This window comes from Elephas maximus, chromosome 15 (genome assembly GCF_024166365.1).
Source record: "Elephas maximus indicus isolate mEleMax1 chromosome 15, mEleMax1 primary haplotype, whole genome shotgun sequence".
In the NCBI taxonomy this organism is placed as follows: domain Eukaryota; kingdom Metazoa; phylum Chordata; class Mammalia; order Proboscidea; family Elephantidae; genus Elephas; species Elephas maximus.
Window position 1 is genome coordinate 37,707,214 of NC_064833.1, and position 21,533 is coordinate 37,728,746.

The 21,533-nt window shown below is 41.9% G+C and overlaps 1 protein-coding gene across 1 annotated transcript in view; it reads left to right on the forward strand.

Moving 5' to 3' along the window:
- The first annotated feature begins 374 nt into the window (after positions 1-374).
- The window catches only part of DPYS (dihydropyrimidinase), a 107,275-nt gene continuing 86,116 nt past the window's right edge, over positions 375-21,533 (forward strand). The window contains exons 1-2 of the mRNA XM_049853930.1: positions 375-638; positions 20,667-20,825. Coding sequence (XP_049709887.1) covers positions 375-638; positions 20,667-20,825 — 423 coding nt within the window. The remainder of the gene's footprint in view (positions 639-20,666; positions 20,826-21,533) is intronic.

Genomic DNA, 21,533 nt, shown 5'->3' on the forward strand with positions numbered 1-21,533 from the left:
TGATGGAAAACACATGTCCCTCACTTAAAACTCCAAGATCTTTTCCTTCCAGTGACTTAGGGTCCTGGGTACCTAACACCTAGACTCAGAGCAAAGGAAACTCTGGGGCCCGAGCTTGTCTGGAAGAACTGACTGCGCAGATGTCCTGTTCGGCCCGGCCTTTCGGCCCCAGCCCAGCCCACCCAGGGGTGGAACCCCAACAGCCGCAGGTTCATAAACCCCGGCCTGTGCTCCCGACTCGGGTCGTGCGTGACGTTTGCAGTGCAGCGCGGAATTGGGGATTCCCCAAGGACACTTAAGGAGTGCGGCCCGGCTGGCTCAGGCCAGCTCCCGCTGCAGCGCGCAGTCGGGAAGGACCCCGCGCGCCCCTCGCCATGGCGGCGCCGTCGCGGCTTCTGATCCGCGGGGGTCGCGTGGTCAACGACGACTTCTCGCAGGTGGCCGACGTGCTGATGGAGGATGGCGTGGTGCGGGCGCTCGGCCCAGACCTGTTGCCGCCCGGGGATGCGCCCGCAGGGCTGCGGGTCCTCGACGCCCGCGGCAGGCTGGTCCTGCCCGGCGGCATCGACACGCACACGCACATGCAGTTCCCCTTCATGGGCTCGCGGTCCATCGACGACTTCCACCAGGGCACCAAGGTACCCACCCGCGCCGCGCGCTCCACCCCCGGTGATCTCTAGCTGCCCAAGGCGTCACGAGTAAGGCCACCTCGGCAGCGCGAGAAGAATGCATGGGCAGAAGCGAGCCGTAGAGTCCCAAGCGGTTGTAGAGCTGGGATTTAGATTCTCCTTGCCGAGGCCCCTTCTTCCAGGCGCCCCTCTTTGGTGACTTCAGCCCGGTCTTGGCTAAGCTAGATGTCCTCTACACTGATTAGGGAATTTGACAAGTTTAAGGCAACCCACACCCTTACTCTCATCTCTCTGCTGTGTACCTCAAGAATCTCCCATTTTCTCTGGTGTTCTGAGAAACCCGGCAATTTCACAATTCTTCCATGAGATCTATGGAGTCTTTTTTCTTAGGTCTGTACTCCCAGCCATTTCTCCCCCATCTTCCGCTCCCAGACAGAATCAAATGAAAAATCCATCCACCCAGCACTTAACCACTGCACCACCAGGGCCCCACTGGGTGGTCTGGAAAGCCCAAAACGGCCCTAACCTTTGCCCCCACACCTCCAGGCCTGACTGGGGTTTAGAAGGCAAAGTGTTCCAGAAATGACCTCTCACTCAGTACCTAAAATCTTAGCCTTCACGGCCACACCAGGGTCGCCTCGGCACATCTCTCCTCCTACATCTTCCTCCAGGGACTTCAGATAGGAACTTTGATGGTGTGGGAGGATCGCTGAGTCCCCAGATGAGGGAGATGCTTCCAAAAACCCAAACCCACCCTGTAGGACAGAGTAGAACTGCCCCATAGGGTTTCCAAGGCTGTAAATCTTTACAGAAGCAGACTACCACATCTTTGTCCTCAGGGGAGCCTGGTGGGTTCCAACTCCAAGCTTTCGGTTAGCGCCCAGCCCTTAACCATGGCTCCACCAGGACCTCTTTCCCTTGGCACAAAGGCCTAGAAATTGTGGTCAATGAAAGGAAGCTTTAACGTTCCTCCCACCCAAAAACGTTCCTCCAAAGCTCCTAAAAACAGTATCAGGAGATAGACAGGACAGCTTCACAGGAAAATCACAAAATTAAAACACCGCTCTCAGCACCGTGGCCAAAGCCAAAGCCACATGCTCCTTGAGTCTTGCATTTTGTGCTGCATTGAGAGAAATGGGCAAAGGTGTGTTGATGTTACTGAAGTCAAGGCTCTTGGCTCAGGGGTGTCTCGGAGGTTTGCCCAAGGGTCAGGCCTTGATGTACGGAACCTGTGAGACTATGAGTTCATGTATAGCCTCTGCAGTCTTTGAAAGCAGCTTTGGCAATAGTTACTTCATCTACTATCCTGGTTTCTAACAGTTTTACTCTCTTTACACTCCCCACCACCCCCTGGTCCCCAGTCCTTTATGACTGACCAGCATGTTTACAGGAAAAAAGAAAAGCAAGCAGATTTGACCCAGAGAGAAGGGTCTTGGTAAGGCTGCTGACATCAGTATTTGGAAGGCTTCTTCTTAGTTACTAATTATCGACCTTTACGCCACCCAGGTCAATGATCAAAGTCCGTCGTAGCATAGGCCATTATCTATTTGAAATTTGGCAAACTTTGTTTTGAATATTCATTTTTCCCTTTGCTAAAAAATGGAATATACTAAATTTTAACTAATGTATTTTTATATTTTAAATATTAATTAAAATGTTTGATAACATGATTATTATAGAAAATTGGAAAAAATACTAGAAAAACAAAAGAAGGAAAATATTATCCATGACCTCTCAGTCAATGACAAGCAATGATTGGTGTGTTGTATTTATATTTTGAATATGCTTTATTGTGCACAGTTGAGATCATACTAGGCATATGTGTATGAGTGTGTGGGTGTATATATATATATATAATTTTGTAACCTGTTTTCGGTTATAGTACAAGCACTTTCTGTTATCACAGACTCGTTAACGAAGTGCTTTGATGATGGCAGGGCATTCCACTGACACCCCCATGTGCCAGGTGTGGACCTGGGATTTCTAACCTTCAGTTGCCTGGCTCACTAGCATCATTTGCTCTCTTGCAGCTGCGCAGTAGCTTTCATTTCTCTCACTCCCCTCAGGGTTCTGGATGGAGCTGGAAGAGCAGGAGGATGGAAAGCTGTGGGTGGGACATGCCCCAGGGCCCTGGGAGATGCTTCTTTCTCTCTTCCTTGAGCATTCTGGAATTCAGAGAGTGAAGAGATTTATACCTCTATATTGAGAAGTCAGGTCCTTATAGCATGTTGTAGTCTGTTGTCAATATCTGAAAGGATGTATCTACCATCTGATTCTCCAGCTGTTATTGTGCTTAAAAGCTGTCAAAACATTAAATAAAAACAGCCTGTTCTTCATGATTTTAAGATTTAAAGCAGACAATGTTATGGTCAGAGATGCCAAAGTCAAAGACTTAGCAAATACCAAATTCATGCTGAATACTAAACAGTACCCACAAAGGAGCTGAGTTCAAAAAATCAACTTCAAACTTGGTTGGTCAGATCCCAGGGGATAACCGCCCCACCCCCAGAAACAAATGAGGTGCCATAAAATAGACTCAGATGTATAAATATAGATAAATATGAACATTTAAGTATTGGCCTAAGTTCTGGAGGGAGGACATTATGGCGTTATTTTGCCCCTTCCCTAGAGTCTTCACAGTAATTTTCAAGACAATGTGAGTGGGGCCTGGAGCTAAGAAGCCTTTTGCAAATGCTAGTTGTATTATATATTAATCGTGAAAAATGCCTTCTTATTAATAATGATAAGTGTTATGGATTGAGTTGTGTCCTTCCCAAAAATACGTGTTATAAATCCTAACCCCTATGCCTGTGGTTATAATCCCATTCAGAAGTGGGTTTTCTTTGTTATGACAGGCAGTATTAGTGTAGGGTGTGTTTTAAGTCAATCTCCTTTGAAGTATAAAAGAGCAGATTAGGCATAGAAGAACAGGCAGAGATGGAGGAAGATAGATGCCAAGCCACATGAAGATTGCCAGGGAACAAGGACCTTCCTCCAGAGCTGACAGAGAAACTTCCCCTAGAGTGGGCACCCTGAATTCAGACTTCTAGCCTCCACTAACTGTGAGGAAATAAATTTCCATTTGTTAAAGCCACCCACTTGTGGTATTTCTGTTATAGCAGCACTAGATAATGACTAAGACAATAAGTAACATTTATTTTACTTATTATTAATAATGACAAGTAACATTTATTTTTGGTCCCTGGGTAGTGCAAATGGGTGAGCGCTTGACTACTAGCTGAAAGGTTGGCTATTCGAACCCCTGCAGAGGTGCCTTGCAAGATAGGCCTAAGTGATCTGTTTCCACATGGTCACAGTCTTGAAAACCCTATGGAGCAGTTCTACTCCTTGCACACGGGCTGTCCATGAGTCTAAATTAACTCAACAGCAACTAACAGCAACAGTATTTATTTTATCAGGCATTTGCTATGTAGCAGGCACTGCGCTGAACTGTGCATTATCTTCCCACAGTCCCAGGTACCATCATCTACTTTTCACAGTTGAGGAAATTGACATTTAAGTTTGTGCAGCTAGGAGGTGGCAGAGTTACTCTTCAAACTCAGAACCTTCTGCCACCATTGCTAGAGCTCTTACCTTCTAGGTTCTATCCCTTTCTGAAGTAATGATTGAAAAAACATCTAGTGTTTAGGTTTGTCAGGGTGGCCAGTGACGGATGAGAAAGTTGTTTAAGACGCACGTTAATGTGAGATGGCGTTTCTCGAAAAATAGAAGAGCAGCGTCCTTGAGAAATGCAGTGACCTTTCACCATCCCCAAACTGGAGGCAGTTAAGGTTATCAAAGTAAACAGGCATCAGAAAGATTAGGTTTGTGAAACGTTCGTATGGGCATTTATAGCCACATCAGCTCTAAGGGCATGGAAATGGATACCTAAAGTACGGAAGCCACAAAGTAGAAATGCTACATCACGCTTTCAGGAGATGGACCGCGAAAGGTTAGAACAATAGCTGTGGGCTTTCTGCATTCACCAGGCTGATCATTTATAATATCTGGCAAATAAAGGGGATACTGTTTGTGGTATTCTATTTACTGATCACTAGATTGTGATCAATGAAATGTAGGTCATCCAAAGGGTACATATTTTGTAAATCTAATTCATGTCAGAGGTTGGTTTAAAGCCTATAATTGATTTACTTAATTACAGGTAAAAGCTTTTCTCTCTGATGTAACTAATGGCAATAACGTTCTGCTTTAAAGAAATCCTGTTTCATCCTGTTGATCTATACTAGGTGTACAGTAGGCTTCCAATAACTCAATATCCATGAGGAAGGACAATAGGATTTTTTATTTCAATGAATTTTGCAAATTAGATAAACTTGAAGGAATTATGACTTTGCCTTTACTACTTCCTATGATAAAAGAGAGTGAATTACAAGAGCCTGGCCAGTTTTCAAATACATATAGTTATAGTCAGACATTCAGGAAGAAGGACCTGGCAGTCTACTTCTGAAAAGCATTAGCCAGTGAAAACCTTATGAATAGCAGCAGAGCATTGTCTGATATAGTGCTGGAAGATGAGCCCCCCAGGTTGGAAGGCACTCAAAAGATGACTGGGGAAGAGCTGCCTCCTCAAAGTAGAGTCGACCTTAATGACGTGGATGGAGTAAAGTTTTCGGGACCTTCATTTGCTGATGTGGCATGACTTGAAATGAGAAGAAACAGCTGCAGACATCCATTAATAATCAGAACCTGGAATGTACGAAGTATGAATCTAGGAAAATTAGAAATCGTCAAAAATGAAATGGAATGCATAAACATTGATATCCTAGGCATTAGTGAACTGAAATCGGCTGGTATTGGCCATTTTGAATCAGATAGTCTACTATGCTGGGAATGACAACTTGAAGAGGAATGGTGTTGCATTCACCATCAAAAAGAACATTTCAAGATCTATCCTGAAGTACAACGCTGTCAGTGATAGGATAATATCCATATGCCTACAAGGAAGACCAGGTAATATGACTATTATTCAAATATACACACCAACCACTAGGGCCAAAATGAAGAAATAGAAGATTTTTATCAGCTGCTGCAGTCTGAAATTGACCAAACATGCAATCAAGATGCATTGATAATTACTGGTGATTTTAATGCGAAAGTTGGAAACGAAAAAGGATCGGTAGTTGGAAAATATGGCCTTGGTGATAGAAACAATGCTGGGGATCAAATGATAGAATTTTGCAAGACCAACAACTTCTTCATTGCAAATACCTTCTTTCACCAACGTAAACGGCGACTATACACATGGACCTTGCCAGATGGAACACACAGAAATCAAATTGACTACATCTGTGGAAAGAGACAATGGAAAAGCTCAATATCATCAGTCAGAACAAGGCCAGGGGCCGACTGTGGAACAAACCATCAATTGCTCATATGCAAGTTCAAGCTGAAACTGAAGGAAATCAGAGCAAGTCCACGAGAGCCAAAATATGACCTTGAGTATATCCCACCTGAATTTAGAGACCATCTGAAGAATACATTTCATGCATTGAACACTGGTGACCGAAGACCGGACAAGTTGTGGAATGACATCAAGGACATCATACATGAAGAAAGCAAGAGGTCATTGAAAAGACAGGAAAGAAAGAAAAGACCAAGATGGATGTCAGAGGAGACTCTGAAACTTGCTCTCGAACATCAAGCAGCTAAAGCAAAAGGAAGAATAGATAAAGTAAAAGAACTGAACAGAAGATTTCACAGGGCGGCTCAAGAAGACAAAGTAAAGTATTATAATGACATGTGCAAAGAGCTGGAAGTGGAAAACCAAAGGGGAAGAACTCGCTCGGTGTTTTCTCAAGCTGAAAGAACTGAAGAAAAAATTCAAGCTTCGAGTTGCAATAGCGAAGGCTTCTATGGGGAAAATATTAAATGACGCAGGAAGCATCAAAAGAAGATGGAAGGAATACACAGTCATTTTATCAAAAAGAATTAGTCAATGTTCAACCATTTCAAGAGGTGGCATATGATCAGGATCCGATGGTACTGAAGGAAGAAGTCCAAGCTGCTCAGAAAAAGAGCTTGGCAAAAAATAAGGCTCCAGGAATTGATGGAATATCAATTGAGATGTTTCAACAAACAGATGCAGTGCTGGAGGTGCTCGCTCGTCTATGCCAAGAAATATGGAAGACAGCTTCCTGGCCAGCTGACTGGAAGAGATCCATATTTATGCCTATTCCCAAGAAAGGCAATCCAACCAAATGTGGAAATTATAGAACATTATCATTAGTATCACACACAAGCAAAATCTTGCTGAAGATCATTCAAAAACGGCTGCAGCAGTATATTGACAGGGAACTGCCAGAAATTCAGGCTGGTTTCAGAAGAGGACATGGAACTGGGGATATCATTGCTGATGTCAGATGGATCCTGGCTGAAAGCAGAGAATACCAGAAGGATGTTTACCTGTGCTTTATTGACTATGCAAAGGCATTCGACTGTGTGGCTCATAACAAATTATGGATAACACTGTGAAGAATGGGAATTCCAGAACACTTAATTGTGCTCATGAGGAACCTGTACCTAGATCAAGAGGCAGTTGTTCAGGCAGAACAAGGGGATACTGATTGGTTTAAAGTCAGGAAAGGTGTGCGCCAGGGTTGTATTCTTTGACTATACCTATTCAACCTGTATGCTGAGCAAATAATCCGAGAAGCTGGACTATATGAAGAACAGGGCATCAGGACTGGTAGAAGACTCGTTAACAACCTGTGTTATGCAGATGACACAACCTTGCTTGCTGAAAGTGAAGAGGACTTGAAGTACTTATTAATGAAGATCAAAGACCACAGCCTTCAGTATGGATTGCACCTCAACATAAAGAAAACAAAAAGCCTCACAACTGGACCAGTGAGCAACATCATGATAAATGGAGAAAAGATTGAAGTTGTCAAGGATTTTGTTTTACTTGGATCCACAATCAACAGCCATGGAAACAGCAGTCAAGAATCAAAAAGACGCATTGCATTAGGTAAATCTGCTGCAAAGGACCTCTTTAAAGTGTTGAAGAGCAAAGATGTCACCTTGAAGACTAAGGTGTGCCTGACCCAAGCCATGGTATCTTCAATTGCATCATATGCATGTGAAAGCTGGACAATGAATAAATAAGATCAAAGAAGAATTGACGCCTTTGAACTGTGGTGTTGGCAAAGGATATTGAATATACCATGGACTGCCAGAAGAAAGAATAAATCTGTCTTGGAAGAAGTACAACCAGAATGCTCCTTAGAGGCAAGGATGGCGAGACTGCATCTTACATACTTTGGACATGTTGTCAGGAGGGATCAGTCCCTGGAGAAGGACATCATGCTTGGCATAGTATAGGGTCAGCGGAAAAGGGGAAGACCCTCAATGAGGTGGATTGACACAGTGGCTGCAACAATGGGCTCAAGCGTAACAATGATTGTAAGGATGGCGCAGGACCAGGCAGTGTTTCATTCTGTTGTGCATAGGGTCACTGTAAGTTGGAGCTGACTGGGAAGCACCTAACAACAACAACATTCAGACATAATATGGAGTGGGTGGACTTGTATTAAAAGCCCAGCAGCATCAGTAGCTGGCAGAGGGAACAATTTAAAAAAAAAAAAAATTGGGAAAATACGCCACACTTTTTTTTTTTTTTTTTGTAAACGACAAAAAGTCCTCAAAATTATTGAGAAAGGAAATTATGCTGTCTTTTGGAACTTTTTGGTAAGATGCCATGAATGTGATTACTTACAGTAAGGCCATGCAAGACTTGTGATTGAGTGTATATTTATGGTTGTATTTATAGAGCTTCCTCACCTTGGGGAAGAGCCGCTTCAGGGAACTTGGTTGTAAACCAAATTCCATTTTCAGTTGCTTGCTGGAGCTATGGGCTGGGCTTCAGTTGTCATTCTAGCTCTATGGTTGACCGTGTCACCTTGGGCAAGTCACATACTCTTTCAGGATTGTCACCATTTCCTTACCTGTAAAATGAGGGGCTGATTAGAAAAACAACTATAATTAAAAATATATTTTTAACAGTTATAAAATAACATCTACTCATCATCCAACCCTTAGCAAAATGCTGGAGCATTAAAGCCACTCCTTTTTTTAAAAAATGTCTTTAAAAAAGGAAAATATAGAAGAGTATTTTTAAAAAATATTTAAATAACCTTTGTTAGCTTTTGTTAACTTTGTTAACATTTCGGGGCCTATATTTTCAGGAGCTGTTTTCTGTTTTTGGCATATACACATTTTTTTCTTTTACCAAATCATGCATACTGTTTACAGTCAGCCTTTTTTGTTAAATGTTTCCCGTGTTCTTAAATGTTGTTGGAGAATGTGATTTTTTTAAATTGTACTTTAGATGAAGGGTTACCGAGGAAATTAGTTTCTCATTAAATAATTAATACACATATTGTTTTGTGACATTAGTTGCCAACCCCACGACATGTCAACACTCTTCCCTTCTCAACCTTGGGTTTCCCATGATGAGCTTTTCTGTCCCCTCCTGACTTCTCCTTGCCCCTGGGCTGGTGTGCCCATTTAGTCTCTTTTTGTTTTATGGTCCTGTCTAATCTTTGGCTGAAGGGTGAACCTCAGGAGTGACTTAACATAATGTCCTTCTTTTCTTTCATGGTAGATTTTGTTTTAAATTCTATTTTATCTGAGATTAGTATTGCCACCCCTGCTCTTTTTTGTTTGCTGTTTGCTTGATACATTTTTTCCATCCTTTGATTTTTAATATATTTATGTCTTTGTTTCTGAGGTGTGTCTTAGACAGCATATTGGTGGATCTTGTTTTTTTAAAATCCATTCTGTTACTTTCTGTCTCTTTATGGGTGCATTTAAGCCATTTACATTCAATGTGATTATTGATAGGTATGAGTTTATTGCTGTCATTTTGTAGTGCTTTTTTTTTGTGTGGTGCTGATGTTTTCTTTGTTCCTCTTACTCTTCCATGCTGAATTCCTTTGTTTATGGATTTTTTTCCATTTCTTTCATTTTGTAGATTTTGTATATACTCAGACTTTACGTTTTTCTTCTTTATTTTGATGAGTAGGTTTGCTAACTTTCTTTGTGGTTACCTTGAAATTTATCCCTATCTTTGTAAATTTAAATCAGTCTTTTATTACTTGATATCACCTTGACTTCCTCTCCATTTGAAAGTTCTATACCTACACTGTTTATTCACTCCTTTATTGCTCTGATGTTGTTGTCATTTACAGATTGAACTCTCTGGTTACCTGTTGTAAGTTTTTTAGCTTTGTTTTATACTTGAGAGTTCATTATCTAGGTTGGTACCTGGCTGATGTTGTCTTATGTTCCAGATTCAGGTTGTTGTCTGATATTGGGCTCCCTTTAATAATTCTTATAAGTTTAGTTTGGTTTTTACACATTCCCTTAATTTCTGTTTATCTGGAAATGTCCTAATTTTGCCATCATAGTTGAATGAGAGTTTTGCAGGATATATTATTCTTGGTTGGCAGTTTTTTGTTTCAAGATTTTATGTGTCATCCCACTTCCTTTTTGCCTGCATGGTTTCTGCCAAGCAATCAGAGCTTAGTCTTATTGTTTCCCTTTGTATGTGACTGTTTTTCTCAGGCTGCTCTCAGGATTCTTTCCTTGTCTTTGGTTTTAGCAAGTGTGATTATGATATGTTTTGGTAATTTTCTTTTGGGGTCTATCCTAGATGGGGTTCGTTGAGCTTCTCGGATGGTTAGCTTTTTGTCTTTCATGATATTAGGGAAGCTTTCTGTCACAAAATCTTCAACGATCCTCTCTGTGTTTTCCATTTTCTTCCCCTGTTCTGGAACTCCAATCACACATAATTTTTTACTTTTGATTGTATCCCACATCATTCTCAGGGTTTTTTCATTTTTCTTCATTCTTTTCTCTGATTTTTCCTCAAAGTGTTATCCAAGGATTTGTCTTCAATTTCACTGATCCCGTTTTCCATTGTCTCAAATTTGCTCCTAGAACCTTTCATTGCACTGTCCATTTCTGAAATCTTGATTTTATCTTTTGGATTTCTAATTGCTGTTTTTATATGATTTCTAGTTGTTTATTTTGACATTCTGTTCCTGTATTATTTTCCTGAAATATTCCATTGCTTTGTCTGTGTTTTCCCTGATTTTATCTGTATTTCCCATGATTTTGCCTAGTTTTTCCTGCATTTTCCTTCATCTGTTGGAGGACCCTGAATATTGGAGTTTTGAATTCCTTATCAGGTAGTTCTAGTAACTTTTCTTCTACCAGAAGGTGTTTTATTTTGGTCACCTTCTGGAGCCATCATCTCCTGTTTTTTTTTGTTTGTACTGTACTAGGTGGGAGAAGATGAAGGTGGGACTGGTCAGTAAAGGTGAAGATGCAGGAAGTAGGTTATATAGGAGGTAGCCAGGCGAGCAAACCAGGGGGTTTGCTGATAAATTGAATTTGGGAATACAAGGAAGTGGAGGTAACTCAAGTCTCTGGTTTGCACAGTTGGATGGATGATGGCACAATTAGTAGTTTGAATTGGGGAGTGGTGGGCAAGAAGACGAGCGTGGAGAGGTCAATGTGGAGAGCATCTTTACAATGTGGAATGTGTTTCTGGAGTTGAAACATAAATTGGGATCACAAAGCTTGGTTTTTGTACATCTTAATGATGATAAGGAAACCCTGGTGGCATAGTGGTTAAGAGCTATAGCTACTAACCAAAAGGTTGGCAGCTCGAATCCACCAGGTGCTCCTTGGAAACCCTATGGGGCTGTTCTTCTCTGTCCAATAGAGTCACTGAGCCAGAATTGACTCAACAGCAACAGATTTGGTTTTGGTTTGTGTGAGGATGAGGAGGTTGAAAATTCAGCCAGGTGTTTTTTCCCATAAAGCTCAAAGGCCCTATCGGGTTTCTTTTTGTTTTACTTGGGTTGAGCAGATCCTGTGATGGATTTTAGTGAAGCAAAGTCACTTGTTCCAAGATCAGCTTAAAAATGAAAATTTGGTGACACTGTGCTTGAGATGCTTTCAATAATGACTTACAGCCTAATACATTCTTAAATAAAATCATATGTTATGTAAGATTCTGGCTCCCTGTTGGCTAGTTTATCTTGATTTCTGTTTTCATCACATTTGCACCTGAGATAGCACATGCTCTCCCCACCCCCAAGAATGTTTTAGATAAATTGGAAGATTTTCAAGGAGAACAGCCAAAATAATTAGGAGCTGAAGGAATTGATTTATGAGCCAAGATTAGGAAAGGTAAATGCATTTTGTTTGGCTAACTGACAAATAAAAGTGTAGAGAAGTTAATCAGGACTAAAAAACAAAGGAAATAATTAAGTTTATAGGAATATGAAAGAAATTTTCACTCTGTACCAGTTCTTCCCCTAACCCCTCCCCACTCTTCAAATGTTAGGTAATACCTGGTGAATATTTGTGAAGTGAATCTAAAAGCATCTAATGCTAAGAGCAATTAAATGAATACTGGAAATGTCTAAACTAGGCTAGGGATGGGATGTTCTGACTAGTTGGTTTTCTGGAGAAAGGACACTATCCCATAAATAATAGATTTGTGAAAACAAAGAAGCACTGGCATAAGAACCTTCCTTGTAACTCTCTTTAAAAACAAAAACAAATGAACAAAAACCCAGTTGCCAGTTCCAATTCATGGTGACCCCCTGTGGGCAGAGTAGAACTGCTCCATAGAGTTTTCAAGGCTCTGACCTTTTGGAAGCAGATCACCAGGCCTTTCTTCTGAGGTGCCTCTGGGTGAGTTTAAACCACCAACCTTTCAGTTAGTAGGTCAGTAGTCAAGCAATGAATCATTTGTGCCACCCAGAGACTCAACTGTTTTATTTATTTTTTATGTTTTTGAACATTGTATTGTTGTTTAGGTGAAAGTTTACAGACCAAATTAGTTTCCCATTCAATTTATACATGTGACATTGGCTGCAAACCCCTGAATGTGTCAGCACTCTCCGTGCTTTTTCCCCGGGTTCCCTGTGTCCATTTGCCCACCTTTCCTGCCCCTACTGTCCTTCTGAACTTTGCTTTTGGGCAAATGCTGCCCTTTAGATTATGTATAGCTGATTGTTCTAAGGTGTACATTCCTCACTGGTGTTATGTTCATTTTAAATAGTCCTCTCTATTATTGTATAGCTATGGAGCCATGGTGGCCCAAAGTTTTGTTTTTTTTTTTTTTATGGAGCCATGGTGGCCCAGTAGTTAAGAGCTACCGCTGCTAACCAAAAGGTTGGCTGTTCAAATTATAATGTGATGCCCTGGAGTGATTTCAGTTCCAAGATTGAAGGATGTCTAAGAGCCATAGCCTTGGGAGTTCAACCAGTCCCTATCAGACCAGTAAGTCTGGTCTTATTTATGAGGTCGAATTTTGTCCTACATTTCTCTCCAACTCGGCCCATGACCTAATATTGTGGTCCCGGTCAGAGCAATCAGTAGTGGTAGCTGGGCACCATCTAGTTCTTTCAGCTTCAGGGTAGTGGTCCATTAGTTTTTTGGACTAATTGTTTCCTAGAGTCTTTGGTTTTCTTCACTCTTCTTGGCTTTGGATGCAAAGAGACCAATTGTTGTGTCTTAGATGGCTGCTTGCAAGCTTTTAAGACCCTAGTCGCTACTCACCAAGGCAGGGTGTAGAACATTTCCAACTCTCTTTCAGGGTTGCATAATTTCAATAGCGATTGTCACAATGGTGTACATCATATGAGCATAATAAAAATCATATTTTATTTGTGGATTTAGAATTCATAATTTTATGAGGTTTTTCTGTTTGCTTGTTTTGTATGGATTTTAGTTTCCTAAATGCTTGGATCATTTTAAGAACCTGTGCATTTCTCAAAGTAATTATTCACTGATTAGCCAAGAGCTATATGACAACTGACTGGAAATCAGATCGTGGTAATAGAGGATCAGATAACCCCCTTCATGGAGTTGAGGCCCAGAGTAGGACGAATATGAGACCTACTGTTCAAAGTTGTATCCTCTTACATGTTACCAATAGAATTTACTGGCTCTGTGACCTTGGAAAGTCATTTATTAATCTCTGACCCCAGTGTCCTTAACTGTAAAATAAGAAAAACAAATCCTTCCTCACAACACTGTTGTTGTTAGCTGCCTTTGAATGGTGACCCCCATGCACAACTGATCACCAGGCCTTTCTTCCTAGTCTGTCTTTGTCTGGAAGCTCTGCTGAAACCTGTTTAGCATCAGAGCAACACACAAGTCTCAACCGACAGATAGGTATTGGCTTGCATGAGGTACGTTGGCTCGAAATTGAACCTGGGTCTCCACATGAAAGGTGAGACTTCTACCACTGAACCAACAAGGCTGTAGCAAAGATTAATGAGCTGATGTGTATAAGCTTCATCTAGGACTGGGGACACTTTAACAAGTTCCTCTTTCTAAAGGCAAATACTTCCCAGGAGAAGCAGGTCTTACTCACATCTTGGGGGGTCCTATTCTAATCCAAATCACAGGTCTGCAGCTCTGGGGTAGGGCTCCCTTGATCCCGTGGAAGGAAGAAGGGCACATCTCAGAGCTTGAAATAATGTCTGGGGACTTGAGACAACTTTAGGCAGCCAGCGGACCCTGGGTGACCAGAGAGTCCAGAAGAGGCAGGAGGAAGAAAGCTGTCCAAAGAGAGAGTGGGGCACAGATGGTGACTGGTAGCTGTTCACCAGGGTGCAGAGTAGCAGCCAGTACCCCTGTGACAAGTGGCTTATGCCTCAGCGGTTTGGAAAAGATGGGTTTCTGTTTTTCATCCATTTTGCCCACGCTAACCCAGGCTGTCCTCTCCCATTCTCTATCCGGTAAACCAGTTGCCATGGAGTTCACTCTGACTCTTGTTGTGTCAGAGTAGAACTGTGCTTAGTAGGGGTTTTAGTGGTTAATTTTTCAGAAGTAGATCACGAGGCCTTTCTTCCAAGGCACCTCTGGGGAGACTTGAACCTCCAATCTTTGCATCAGCAGCTAGCACGATAAGTTTCTCTAAATTTATTTTTGAGAGCGGTGGCAAGGGTTGGGGGTGGGGGGAGGAGAAACAGAACTCGAAAAAATAAAATAAGCATGTGTTCTTCTCCCCCTTTCCTGCTCCTAGTTACTTAGGAGGGTGAAACATTTGTGATAAATCCTTATTAGGGAGCCTTCAAATTATAGCTCCAGGAATCTTGATCTGCTGTATTTTTAGAAAAGTACCCCTTTGAGAATCACATCTTCAGTTTAGTAAGACAGCTACCAGCCTGTCTACTTAATCAATATGTACATGTATTTATATCACCAATATATAAAATCTTTTTTTTTATTTTTATAAAAGCTATGCTTTCGTTATATAAAACTTATCAAACTGGAAAAATAAATTGAACCAAAGGAATATTAAAAACAACCTGTGAGCATGCCAGAAATAACCACTGTAAACATTTTTTCTTGGCTCAGTATTATTTTCTTGCTAGGTGTTGGCATTTTCTGGGGCATGTTATTGTGGTTCACATTATCATGTCTTGCTTCTCTCTCCTGAGTCACTTCAGCCACCTCAGAAGCCCTCTGGCATCCTTTACAAGGTAACTGCCACACCTTGCTCCTATCCTTGATTGCTCTTGAGCATCCAGTCTGCATTTCTTCCTGTCTGCAAATACAGGTAGTCCTCAACTTATGACGTATTCTAGTTACGACAAACCATACTTACGACTGTCTGTTTTTTTGGTACATTTTATTGTTAGTAATGTGCACCGCATACAATGTTGCACCGCGTGATTTGCTGATGTTATCATTTGCAGATATTCAAAGGCAAATAAAGGTCAGATTTATAAAGATACTGATAATAAAAGGCAATAATTATTAAAACTCAAAAAAAAAGAGAGATTTGGCTTATGTTAGAACCGACTTACAAGGGAGTCATCGGAATGGAACCCTGTGGTAAGTCGGGGAACTACCTGTGCCACAAAGGGGATACATGCGCTGAGCACCCATCTCAATGTCAGACCCGCTCTCCTGCACTACCCCCTCATTTGTCATCCTCTCAATCACTCAAGACAAAACCTTGACTCATTTCTTACTTTCTTCGCTCCTGCAGACAACCCTGGCCCTGTCTGTGTCATCCTCTCAATCAGTCAAGACAAAACCCCAAATCACTTCTTACTTTCTTCGCTCCTGGAGACAACCCTGGCCCTGTCTTCCTCCTCTGGGAACCATCGTTTTATATCATCCCCAATCATCATAATCCTGCCCTTACCAGTTTCTGCGGGGCTGCTGACTCTTCTTCACACTCCCCATCGCCTTCCTCCACACACACACACTCTGCCTCGTCTGAGCTTCCCCCATGTCCCTTTTCCTGGAAGCACAGGGTCTGGTGCCTGATCACCCTGGTTCCAATCCTACCTTTTTTATTTGCTGGCTCTGTGACTTTGCGCAAGTTATTTAATGGTTCTGTTCTCGGTTTCTTCAACTATAAAGTTGGGCTAACAATAGCACCTACCACAGAGCTGCTGTGATAATTAAAACAGTTAAAACATGTGGGACATCAGAGTAGCTCCTAACACCTATCAAGTGCTCACTAACAGATATTATTATAATCACTAGCAACTTCTACGTGTATGTCCTAATCCTAATTTAAATCCAGGCTTTCTCCGATCTCAGAATTCATCTTTCCCTCCTTTGAGTTCTTAATAGTCCTTTTTCTGTACTCCTTCGTTTTTTGGTTTTTTTTTTTTTTTTCTAGAGTGTTTAACAATTTTTACCTCTCTTTATCAATTTGGTGGCACAGTGATTAGGAAATTGGCTGCTAACCAAAAGGTCAGCAGTTCGAATCTACCAGCTGCTCCTTGGAAACCCTGTGGGGCAGTTCTTCTCTGTCCTATAGGGTCACAATGAGTCAGAATTGACTCCATGTAAACGGGTTTGGTTTTTTGGTATGCTACCTTTTATTATAGAAGTATGCTTTCTATACTTTAATTGTTCATCTGTCTTTTTTCTCTATCTCTAGACTGTAAGCACCTTGTGGGCAGAACCTTTGTCTGATTTATTTTTGTGTCCCAGTCAGTCCCCTTGCTCCGTGTAATGGCTTGCATGTGGTTGACTTTTTTAGTAACAGCTATATTGAGATAGAAATCATGTACAACAAAATTTACCCATTTTAAAAAAAAAAAAATTTTTTTTAAGGGTAAAGTTTAATGGATTTTAGTGTAATCACAGAGTTGTGCAACTATCACCACAATCAAATTTGGAACATTTTCATCATCATACTCTAGCTGGCACCTCCCATCAACCCTATGCCCTTCAGCCCTAGGCAACCAGTAATCTACTTGCCATCTTTATGTATTTGCCTATTCTGGGTATTTCATATAAATGGGATGTGGTCTTTTGTGACTGGCATCTTTCACTTAGCCTAATGTTTTGAAGGTTCATTCACATTGTAGCATGTATCAGTATTTCATTCCTTTTCATGGCTGAATAATATTCCCTTACATGGTGTCTTAGTCATCTAGTGCTGCTATAACAGAAATGCCGTGAGTGAATGGCTTTAACAAAGAACATCTTATTCTCTCACAGCCTAGTAGGCTAGAAGTCTGAATTCAGGGTGCCAGCTCCAGGGAAAGGTTTTCTCTCTCTGTCGACTCTGGAGGAAGGTCCTTGTCATCAGTCTTCCTCTGGAGATTGTAATTCAATAGACACTAGAAAAATTCTTCTTAACATTTTGTAGTGAGTTTGAGGAACTCAACGGAGCCCTGGTCGTATAGTGGTTAAGTGCTGGGCTGCTAAAACCGAAACGTAGGCGGTTTGAACCTACCAGTCGCTGTGCAGGAGAAAGATGTGGCAGTCTGCTTCGGTAAAGATTTAGTCTTGGAAACCCCATCGGACAGTTCTACTCTGTCCTCAATGGTTGCTATGAGTTGGAATCAACTCAGTGGCAATGAGTTTGATTTTTTTTTTTTTTTTTTTTTGGTTTTTGAGGAATTTGAGACCAATCAGGAAAAGTGATATGACCCGGAGTTAGTAGTGTTGCACAACAGGGTTTTATTAGGGCCAACACATTGGTGGTCCCACACAGCAGAAGGTCTTCCAGAGGCAAGGGTGCTAGGAGCCACCAGAAGGGGAAGAAAGCGTGAAAGCCCCAGGGAAGGGGAGGAGGGAGCTTACTTGCACGTTATGTGATGCCTGCCTGCAGCAATGCGGGGAGTCTCTGAGTCAGAGAGCTGCAAAGGGAGTAGTAGCACCTTGTTGTTGGGGGCCGTCAAGTTGATTTTTAACTCATAGTGACCCCACGTGACAGAGTAGAACTGCCCATGGGGTTTTCTTGGCTGTGATTTTTCTGGAAGCAGATCACCAGGTCTTTCTCCCAGCAGCTAGTGAGCTAGTGGGTTCTAACTACCAGCCTTTCAAGTTAACAGCTGAGTGCTTAACCCTTGCACTACCAGGGCTCCTTAGTAACACTGTAGGTTCCTTACTAGCTACAGGGTTTTAGCTTATCTAGGGCTAGCAGATGTTGGACACAGTTTTGCAGGGTATGTAAAACAGGCAGGCCCTAAGTAGCTAAAAATTAGCTTATTTGGGTTATTTTCAAATCAACTGGATATGTACAAGGAGCTTTGGTGGCACAGTGGTTTAGCACTTGACTGCTAACCGAAAGGTCAGTGGTTCAAACCCACCAGCTGCTCAGTGAAAGAAAGATGTGATAGTCTGTTTCTGTAAAGGTTACAGTGTAAGAAATCCTATGGGGCAGCTCTGCTCTGTCCTGTATTGACCCGATGGCAATGGATTTTCTTTTTTTTTTTTTTTGATAGGTAGAAAATTTGAATTTGGTGCCGGCAGGTTTTTTTGAACCAACCAGCCTCAGCTTGCTATGAAGAAATGAAACAACTTGGGGGCAATACACAGAGACCTTTTTGATTCATTTGTATAACACATTTTAATGACCAGTACTTCCTATTGGAAAAATGCCTTTCATCCTCAAGGTATGCCTCTGCAGTATTGGAAAGACATTTTAAGAAGGAACAAGATGGGAAGATTAATTTGTATTCAAGTAAAAATTCCGAGCCTGAGGAATTTTTTTTTCTAGTATTGTCATTACAGGAGTCCCTAGGTGGTGCAAACGATTAAGCGCGGGACAACTAACCAAAGGGTTGGCTGTTCGAACCCATCCGGAGGTGCCTCAGAAGACAGTCTTGGCAGTCTGCTTCCGAAAGGTCGCAGCCTTGAAAACCCTATGCAACACAATTCTACTCTGCACACATGGGGTCGCCATGAGTTGAAGTCAGCTAACAATGATAACACTCGTTATATTAGTAGGTAATAACAGCTGGAGCTTGTAAAGCAGTTGCTGTGAATCAAACATTGTTCTAAGTAGTGTATAGACATGGCCTCAGTTTAACCCTCCTACCTACCCTATGGTTTAGGTACAGCTGTTTTTCTCACTTTACAGACGAGGAAGCATGTTAAGGAACAGCCCAGGGTACCACAGCTAATAAGCTTTGGGTCCAAGCTTTGTACCCTGGAACTCACAACTGAGCCTCCAAGGTTCATGCTCTTAATCCCTGTGCAATTACAGCTCTTTGCCTGCGTTTGCTTCCTTCACCTACGTCGTTTGAATACAGCAGTTAAAGGCACGTTAACCACCTTGTGATTTTAGTTTACATGGAATCAACTTAAATAATTAGTCTAAGACACTTGATTTAGTAACTTAGCTTTTAAATTAGTCATAATGTAATACAATGTGCCGTGGGGGGTATTAAGAGTTGAGATCATGCAGGGCCTTGTAGACCATATGAAGAAGATGAGTTTTTGTGTGTCTGTGTGGTAGATGTACAATATATGTAACAAACCATTTGCTGTTTCAACACATTTCTTATGTACAATTCAGTGACATTAATCACATTCATCTTGTTGTTCAACAGTCACCACTATCCCTTTCCAGATTTTTCCATCACCCTAACAGAAGCTTGGAAACACTGATGGCGTAGTAGTTAAGTGCTACGGCTGCTAACCAAAGGGTCGGCAGTTTGAATCCGCCAGGCGCTCGTTGGAAACTCTCCGGGGCAGTTCTGCTCTGTCCTATAGGGTCGTTATGAGTCAGATTGAATTCAATGGCACTGAGTTTTTTGTTTTTGAGCAGAAGCTCAGTGTCCCCTAAGAAATAAGTCTCCCTTTCCCCCAGAATATTAGATTTTATTCTGGAGGCAGTGAGAAGCATTCAGATTTAAACTTTGGAGTCAAGTGGTTACTTATGTGCTTTGGAACTGTTCCTCTTGTTGCAGTGAGGCGTTTGGATTGGAGGGTCGTTGTTGTTGTTAGTTGTCATCGAGTCAGTTCCGTGATGTGCACAGTACAACTGCTGCCTAGGGTTTTCAAGGCCGTGATTTCACAGAAGCAGATCACCAGACCTTTCTTCGGAGGTGCTTCTGGGTGGGTTCGAACTGCCAGCCTTTCAGTTAACAGTCAATTGCTTAACCGTTCGCACTACCCAGGAACGCCTTTGGATGGGGGGGAGGGCAGGGAACTGGACACATAAAGACCAGTCAAGACTTAGAATAGTCAAGGTGAAAGATGAGAAAAGCCTGAACTAAGACCCCAGCAGTGGGGATGGATTAGAGGAAACATGTAAATGAAGGAGAGATTAAGTTGGTCGTGGGGGGTGAGGAAGAGGCAGGAATCATATAAATCTCCCAGGGTTCTGCACTGATCACAGGGCCATTGAAGATACAATCCTAGTTAACTGGAGCTTTACAATAATGAATATTGTTTCTTGAGAAGAAAATTTTTTGAATCTTGTCCACTTTGGTTTTTCTTCACAGTCGTCACTCTGTTTTCTTTGGGTAAAAGGCTTTTTCATTTCCTGAGACATGTCATTCTTTTTGTAGAAGCATTGGCAGCAGTTTTATATTTCAAACCTTTATATGGAAAGTGTACGCCTGTCCCTTTGGATCCTTTAAACAGGCAGCAGTTGTCTTGGTGCAGTATCCTGGACCATCAAGCTTGCCGAAGTGCTTGCATATGTACATTGTTCAAGGTGATAAATGACTTGACGAGAAAATTGACAACTAACTTGTTGAAACCCTCTTGTGATTTCAGGCTGCTCTGGCAGGAGGCACCACGATGATCATTGATTTTGCCATTCCTCAGAAAGGTGGCTCCCTTGTTGAGGCCTTCGAGACCTGGAGAGACTGGGCTGACCCCAAAGTCTGCTGCGACTACAGCCTTCATGTGGCAGTGACGTGGTGGAGTGACCAGGTGAACTACCTGGGGTGGGAATTAGTTTCCTTCGGCCCCATAGTCGGTGCTCTAGACACACAAAGGATTAGGTCTGACATACTTTACAATTTATATTGAGTTGTTGAGCATGGAAGTATAACAGAAGTTCTTCTGAATTCACTAATTTCTCCTTGCAGTTAGGATTTAAGTGCTAAGGTCAGACAACAAAATGAGAAAATATATTTGCACTTCGTATCACAAAGGATTATTGTTGTTGTTAGGTGCCATCAAGTTGATTTCAACTCATAGTGACCCCATATGACAGAGTAGAACTGCTCCCATGTTGTTTTCTAGGGGTAATCTTTATGATCCCACCAGCAGCCCTAAGGAAGAAAAGACTTGGCAATCTACTTCCCTAAAGATTACAGCCTAGGAAACTTTATGGGGCTGTTCTACCCTGCCCTATAGGGTCTCTGTGAGTCGAAATCAACTGGACAACACACAGCAACGACAACAATAATCTTTACAAGAAGAGATCGCCAGGTCTTTCTCCCGTGGAGCTACTCGTTGGGTTCAAACCACAACCTTTTGGTTAGCAGGCAAGTGTTTAACTGTTGTGCCACCAGGGCTTCTTCCACAAAGGATTGATTTTCTTAATACATGAAAAGATCATGTGCTAAGTATAGCTTAACTAGTAAAGAATGTCCGCCTTGAGCATTGTGCTCTTTTAACATCTGGCTATGTGGA